General features: G+C 44.7%; 1 protein-coding gene across 1 annotated transcript in view; it reads right to left on the bottom strand.

Moving 5' to 3' along the window:
- Positions 1-8,231, bottom strand: part of klhdc8b (kelch domain containing 8B) — a 70,397-nt gene that overhangs the window by 54,229 nt on the left and 7,937 nt on the right. The window contains exon 3 of the mRNA XM_008302746.1: positions 1,382-1,606. Coding sequence (XP_008300968.1) covers positions 1,382-1,606 — 225 coding nt within the window. The remainder of the gene's footprint in view (positions 1-1,381; positions 1,607-8,231) is intronic.

Genomic DNA, 8,231 nt, shown 5'->3' with positions numbered 1-8,231 from the left:
TTACATATAATAAAGATAAACGTGTAGATATATTGTTATTTATATCTTGTCGGAGCGGATTCTGTTGCTGTGCTGTTGGGACCATGTTCACAAAACATCCAACACTGGAGCAGCAAACTAGTTCTCTGGTTGTTATCATCCATCTATCAGCTTTATCTGCTTTATGCTCCACAGGGATGCAGCCAGACGGCTTCTCCTCCAGTTAAAGGTGGATTGTGTGATTCTAATCTAACACATGTTTCAGGAAACTCCTCGTGGTCCGCTGACTGGGTGTTCATACCCAGGCCTGCCTCTGTACACTGGAAAACAGTCCTCGGGCTTTTATGTAACTCAAACAGAGCGATGCACGTGTTCAGGACAGGTTGAAGGAAAATGCAAGCCGTCAGATTCCAGCTTTAACGGGCTGCAGCTAACTGTCTGGGTTGGCAACTGGTTTAAAAGGCAGAGAGAAAGCCATATGGGACGTTCAGGCGTTGTGTTTCATGCAGCATTTGACAGGCTGCATTCAAACAAAGTGTAAATTAACACATGTAAAGTCAAATTAGGGTAAACCATCACTTCTACTTATTGTTTGTGATTTTTTTTTCTTCAGAAAGAGGACAGGGAAAGTGAGTTAGAGAGTAGATTAGTGTGCTGTAATGGACAGAATCTGTTTATGTATTTAGCCTAAGTTGGACTTGAGTCATCTTGAAGTGTTTGGATGTTACCATGAGGGCTAATTGTGGCTAATTGGCGGCTGTGGCTGGTTGTCCTTCAAGGTCGTCGGTTCTGGTTCAGTGTCCTTGGGCAAGACACTGAACCTGGAGTTGCTCCCGATGACAGCCAATGGCAGCTCTGTCGCCATCAGTGCATGAATGTGTGTGAATGGGTGAATGAGAAACATGTTGTAAAGTGCTTTGAGTGCCACTAAGGTAGAAAGGAGATATATAAGTGCAGACCATTTAGTTCATGCTTTAAAACGTCCGTGCAGACTTTGAAAGCAGCACTTGGTCCTCCAACATGGTGTGCAGCAGTCTGCATTGCTCTTCATAGCACACAAACAAACAGGTGACATTGCGGCTGGATTCGTTGATCATTCCTGAGGTGCATCAAGCACAAAACATTTGCACAGAATTTCTAATAAATCTGGAACTTCCCACTGTTTGTGGGCATCTACGAATCAAAGCGCCTCCAAAGTCCTGCAGCCACGACTTCAATAACGACTCCCTTAATGATGAAATGTGCAGCTTCTCCTCATAACTATTCGTTTTTAGCACCACCACTTAGGTTCCTGTGCTGTCATCCTGTGGCGCATGCAGACGTCCACAAAATGTGCATCACACACTCACTCTGGCAGACTCAGACAGGGAAGCTAACCGGCTTTGTAAACACCCCCACTGACCTTGATCCAGGTCGTACTCCTCCATGGTGCTGACGAAGTGAGGTCTGGAGTAGAAGTTGTGGGGCCCCGGCTGCTGGAGGCCCCCCAGGCTGAAGAGGCTGCGCTCGTTGGAGGCGCAGCAGGAGAAGGCCCTCCGGCTGGGGATGCAGGGGTAGCGCGTCCAGCTCTTGGTCTCCAGGTCGAACGCCTCCAGCGCCGTCACCGGCATCTTTCCCTGACGACCGCCTGGAGGAGACACGGAGAAATCAGAGCGTCACCGTGAACATCTGTGGAAACGATTCGTCCTCTCTTATGGCAGAGACGGGGCATGTACCGTCACACAAATGCAAATCAATCCAGGAATATTAGCATGTACATGAAAATAAAGAGCCGAGGGCGAACACAGATTTTCCGCTTGACGTTACCCTGATTTCCATTTCCTGTTTTATCACTTCTTAATCCCTCACGTAGTTTTCTAACCGGGGCCACATTTCATCCGCCGCACAGCAGCAGGAAGCTTCCCCAGGAGGCCCAGCACTTGTTTACGTCCACAAATCATAACTTAACCTTGTAAAGGGGAAAGTAAAGCGGCGAGAGGGAGCGTGAAGTGGGCAGGAAGCATCTGGACGGCGGAGGAAGGGAAGGAGAGCAGGTCGGCGTGAACAACCTGCTCCTCCGTCGCTCAGGAGACTAAACTGTGACTTGAGTTTCGATTTTTCTTGACATGTTTCTGGCATTTGTGTCCTAAAATTCACCGACTGAGACGGGAGGAGGATCAATAAAGTATTTCTGTTCTTGAGTTCAGTTCTTTCTGCAAAAAAACACTTTTATTTTGAGTTTCTTGCATTTCTGGTTTCATTTCATTGTGGAATAACGTGAAGCAATAATCACACAACACTACTTCATAGAGTACATCTGTGGTGGTACTGAGCTGGTGCTCCAAAAAAAAGTGGAAAAAATAAAATATGAATAAAAAAGACTTTCAAATTACATCATTTTCTGTAGTTGGAGGATTAAAACTATCATCAAAGACTAATTTGATAAAATCAGGAGTCATACTCGTACACGATTTCCCTTTGTGGATCAATAAAGTATTTATTTTCTATTCTGCTCTTCTGGCTCCATTTTTTTTCAACTGAGCTACACATGAGCTTTATGTACATATGAACATAGATATGCATAATAAAGGCGAGGTGTCTTAAGGCGGCATCTCGAACGGGATCACCGGCGGCCATCTTGCCACAGGGCAGCTCTCTGGAGGAACCTGTGGTACGTAAAGGAACTGCACAAACGTAAACACTCTGATCTCGCTGAAATCTTGACGGATTTAGAGACGGTTTGGTTTCATACAAACGTTATTGACGTGGCTACAATTCAAATTACAAAAATACAAATAAAATACAAAATAATTAAAATATAAATTGTTGCTGGCCGTGAGAGTGGCAGCCAGTTGCAGCGGCTCCTACCGACTTTCTTTACACCTCTGACGTTTATAACAAACCAAACCGTTTGAAAATCGGTAGAAAATTGGGCAAGTGATGGTTATTTAAAAAGTACAGGCACCACAACAACACAATGTTATGGGTGAGCGGACTGTACCAAGATGGCCGCCAGCACGGACGACACATCGAGCCTTTATTATACATATCTATGCATGTAAATACGGTGTTTTCATTTTTCCAAATCATCTTAATTTCCAAATAAATCTGGAAGTTTTGTTCACAACCACAACTGTTGTGATTTTTAGTACTTTTTTTTCTGTCTATTTTTCCTTCTTCACTTTGTCAGCTGGTTTATACAGAATGCAACATCAATAGTTAAAAAACAGGAGGACAAAAAAAAGCTCACATGGATCTAAAATTGGGAAAATAATAATAACTCAAGAATCATTCAAGGACATCGAGCGACAGAAGCCTGGTCCGTCCAGACGGAACGAGAAAAGTGTATAAATAAAGTTAAACTTGGTCAAAGACTCTCAAAGTAAATTAGATAGAACAAGAAAATCCAAATACGGGAAAGAACAGAAATAAAAATAGGAGGTAAAATCATAAACACAAGGATGAAACGGATCATTATAGAAATAATAGTAAATAAGCAAAATAAATACATGAATAAGTAAATAAAGGATAAAAAAAAACAATTAGGTGATAAAGATGCAGAAGCAAACCGATAAAAATGGATTTAAAAGAAGACACTGATGGAAAGTCGAAGTGAGGAAACATGACTTCTGTTGCTGATTCTCCTCCTTTCTCTGTTTCTTCTGGTGAATTTCAGAAGAAAACTCAAATCAAAATGAAACCAGAGTCACTATGTTGTCTCTGGAACTCTGAGCTGCAGAACCTTCCTGTGAGGAAGCGAGCGGGTCGGGAAAGAGGAGGTGGAAAAACCGGCAAAGGAAGAAGGAAGACGGAGGAAAGAGGCAAAGCGGGGAGGAGATGAGATGTGGAGGAGTGAAGAAGAAAGTGGAAGCGGGTCAGCTGGCGTGGGCCGGATGGCATCGAGATCGATAGCAGCAGCGAGACAAAGAGTCGAACCGAGTGGGAAGAAACAACGGAGGGCTGAAGGATGCGCTGATTGCAGGAGAACAAGCTGCAGCGGCTTCAGTCCAAACGCTGCTGCAGCTGCTCAGATCTGCACACGATCGGTTCTGCACCAGTCGTCGTGCAAGTTATTAAACACAAGTCAATGCGCACAATCTTTGGTTTAAAGATTTCTGACCATAACATGAGTCTGTTTGGTCTCTTCTTTCCCTCTAATCCTCGTCATCCTGCCTCCAAAGCACCTTAAAACCAAACAGAAGGGACTCATGAGGATGTCAGATGTTTTCTTTTTTTTCTCGTTCTTTTTCTTCGGCTTTGGCGAGTAAAGAAGCCGATCGAGTGTCCGAGGTCGGCAGCAGGATCGTGTGTTTTCTAATACAGAGGCCTTCATGCTTTATTTTAATTCACTGAACAAACACCACGCTGTGTCGGAGGAGACCTGAAAGTCTCGTTCACGTCCAGAAAAGCTCTTCCTGCTAGATGTTAGAAAGCAGGAAGGTTTCAGTCTTCACTCACAGACCTGCCGGCTTCATCCAGCTTTAATAAACAGTCTGTGGTCGTAAAAGTCAAAATATCTCCATGAATCCTGGACGTCTGGATGCTTCTCCCGTGTCAGTGGACGGAACCAGAAGCTAAAGAACACCTCAAACACATTTCTACCAAATTATACCAAACATTTGTTGATCATGTTGCTCTGAGTTTGTTGACGCGTCTGAATCAGAGTTGGTGTTCATCACATCCAGCATTCTGATCCAACAATTAACAAACTGGACCGGTGGTCTAATAAATGTGTTAAGCACTGTACTTATATAGTTTATAATTAGCACTAATTATATAGAAAATGATTCATGTTTTTTAGTATTTTAACGGCATTTAACGGATTAAAATCTTGAAAATAACTGGATTGTTGGTAGTTGTGACCAGACCTGATGTTGGTTAAAAGAACTCAGCCAAAGAGGAAAATAATATTATTATAATATGATGTTTTTATTGGAGTTTTTATTTTGACAAGGACATTTTAGCCCCTGAAGACCTCTGTGTGACTTTTTATAATTGACTTCTGAAGCTCTGACTAAAGAAAACAAGTAAATAAACCATCAGAACCATTATTTAGTCTGGACCGGGTATCACCAGCCTCCATGTGTCGGGTCAGAGTGTTGCTCAGGTGGAGGTGTGGTGAGTTTTTAGACTGTGAAGGTCGTCTTGTGAAGGAAACCCCCACCGGGGCGTCGACAGGAGGCCCAGGTGGCTGCAGACCGGCGCCTCAGGAGGCAACGGAGGGTGATGGAGCTCCGCTATCGAGGAAGACGACGGGCTGTTCTGAACCAGGAAGAGAGCCACGTTGGAGATGGTTCATCACACTGACCTTTGTGTCTTTGTTGTGTTTATTTTTTCATGTCTGTTTCCATCTGATGCAATTAAAAGCAACTACAGCCAAACTATGTTCTCGCTGCTATTTTTTAAAGCAATAAAAAGGGAACTGGCCCTGCAGGACTGAAGCACTGCAGCTCTGCAACAAGTGGGTTGAAAAATCCCCCATAACGGCTGAATCGCTGTGCATTTATTTGCACTGAGCTTTTCCCACGTCGGCTCCAAGCAGCTGCCAACAGTTGGACGGCGCCCAAGAAGTCCAAGAAGGAGAGCAGGCGAGCTGCTGGTCTGTGTTCCTGCACGGACCGACGCTTGTGTTAACAAGAAGTCATCAGCGCTCCCTGTGAGGCTGAGATGGTGGAAACACTGGAGACCATCACGGATGTACACAAGTTTATTAATAACAACGACAATGAGGGGGTTTGTCTTTGTGGTGGTTTAGATTCCTTTCAGCTGCAGAATCTTGACATTCTCTTATGCAAGAACATGCAAAAGACGCCGCCTGTTTACGCTCGTGTCTTTTTGATCGTGTCTGACTCGCCGACAGCTCGCTCATGTGCTGATTGCAGCCCTGACACTGCTGCTAAACCTTTGATTCAACACACACACACACACACAGAAGAGTTTGAAAGCAGCCTGATGAGTTACGTCATCCGCTGTTGACACGCAGGATCCAAATCAAAGGGGGGTTCTGGCGGCCGCTGATCCGAACGCAGCCTGGAGCGGCGCAGCAGCTGAACAAGCAGCGTGAAAGTGAAACTTGTGAGATGCTGCAAATAAGCTGGCGTCGCATTCAGAGGCAGATAATGACCTGGATGTGCAGTTATGAGAGGAGGATATCACATCATTGTCTCTGCGTATCGCTCATACGTCCGTGCATAATGTGATTGAAGATGTTGGTGTGTTGGGCCCATGAGGCGGACCGGCCGTCCCTCCCCGTCCCGGCCATCATTAGCTCCACCAAGACGAATTAGCTCGCCGGTCTGCACAGAAGTTATGGATGTTTTATTTTGAGGGTCTTTTTTTTTCTTCCCTATTTTCGTTTTAATCTATTTCACAGCTTGCTCCAGAGAAGAAATCTATTTTCTCTTTCACTGACTCCGCCGATAATGTCTCACACGTATCGCTGTCCGGCGCATCAAGCTAAAGCTCGGCGCCGTCGGGAACTCAGTCGAAGCGGCGCTCGGCAGACACTTTAAAAACTTTTTTTAATCTTTGTGGTGTCAGAGCCTGTGAGATGTTCGCTTTGTGGTTCAGAGAAGTTGGAAAAGCAGCACTGAAACATCGCAGGCAGGGCGAGACAGGTGTGATTACACAAATTGCAATGTGCTAAAAATCTAAAGTTTGGAACAAAACACGTCTATATGGGTCTCTGCATGACTTCTGGAGGAAAAGTTCGACAACTTTAGAGATGTTTCATTCACTCTGGTGCAGTATTTAAGATACTACAGACTGGAAACACCAAATCCACCAAACAGCAGCTTGAAAGTTCACTAATTAGCATCATATGTCTGCAAAAATGCCTAAAACCTACATTTCGCTATTGTTGGTTATGAACCACAAATCGAAGTGATTTGATGTATCTACAGAGCTCTACATGGACTTTCCACCACTTTAGTTTTAGTGTCTGAATTCTGAGTGTGTAGGTTCATATGGTGTCCTCTGGATGTGAAGATTCTCAGTCATCCAGGTCATAGTTATTCTCGTAGTTTAATCGTAGCAGCTGGAGGAGAGGACAGATGGTTTTAGAGAGGCGTGAAAGAAGCCATCGAACTGGAAAGACCATCATCCAACAGAGGTGGAGGTCTGAGGCATCACCTCTGACCTGTTTACAGTTCAGTCCTCAGATCTCTCCCCAGGAAGATGAAACCACATCCACACCGAGACACAACAGACCCGAACGAACCCCATTGTGGGGGAGGAGCAACAAACCCCCAACTGAAACCCAAACTCAGGTGTTAAAGGATCCTTGAGGATATCTGGAACTCCCAACTAGTCAGTCAGACCTGATGAAGCCTCTTGGATGAGAGGTGGAACGTCTTCCAGTTGCTACCATTAATCTACGAGAATGTCCTCCAGATGGACACCAAGACACCTCTGGCTCCTCTGGCGGTGTCCTGTGGTTTGGCTTCTTCAACAGTCAAAGCTTTCCGGGTGTGTTTGTTGAAGGTAGCGTCCATGACAAACACCAAAATGATTGTTGTACAGCTCAACAGCTGACTGTTATTAGCGTGTCTGATTAATCTGGGTTTACGGTTCACGATACAGAGACGCGACATCTTCGATAACTTCCTGGAGTCTCCACTGGTTGCCTGGTAACCGCTCAGAGTCCAGCTGGTTGGACAAATAGGTGCAACGCTTCCAATAATAAGACAGAATGGAAATATGAGTCTTAATTAACCACATATATGGAATCTGTGCAGGTCTGTTCTTTGGCTATCTCAACAACCGTACATCCGATCCACTTCAAACTCAGCAGGTGTACTGCTCAGGACTAAAGGAAGCTCAGTGTCAAGTTTAAAGCAAATCAGACGAGGTGAGGTGGCCATTTTGAGGGTTTTTTTTGACACCTCAGAAGGTCGCTGAGCCCCCTGTTGCTCGGCAAAATGATCAAAGGCGAACGTGTGATGAAACAGATCAAAGGCGAGATTGTCGAAGGAATCTCTGTAAAAACTCTGTCTGTGTTTGTACCGCATCTGTCAGTACGCATCAGATTTAACCGCCGAATGCTGGATCTGCACGTTATAAATTGGCGCGAGGTTAATTTTTTTCTTTTAGCAAAAAAGAAGACCAACTGCACAGCCGGTAGGGGAAGAGATGAACGGAACCAAATCTACTGAATGAAGACTCCAGGTCAGTTTGTCTCGTATGGATTTTCCAGTCGATGTGTTTTCAGAGATGAAATGTTCTATAAAGATGTTCCATCTATCCAAAGTGAAAGTGATCAAGACCTCACGTCT

This window comes from Stegastes partitus, unplaced genomic scaffold (genome assembly GCF_000690725.1).
Source record: "Stegastes partitus isolate 25-593 unplaced genomic scaffold, Stegastes_partitus-1.0.2 Scaffold1871, whole genome shotgun sequence".
Classification (NCBI taxonomy): Eukaryota; Metazoa; Chordata; class Actinopteri; family Pomacentridae; genus Stegastes; species Stegastes partitus.
The sequence above is the reverse complement of the archived record's forward strand: the minus strand, read 5'-3'. Positions and strand labels throughout refer to the sequence as shown.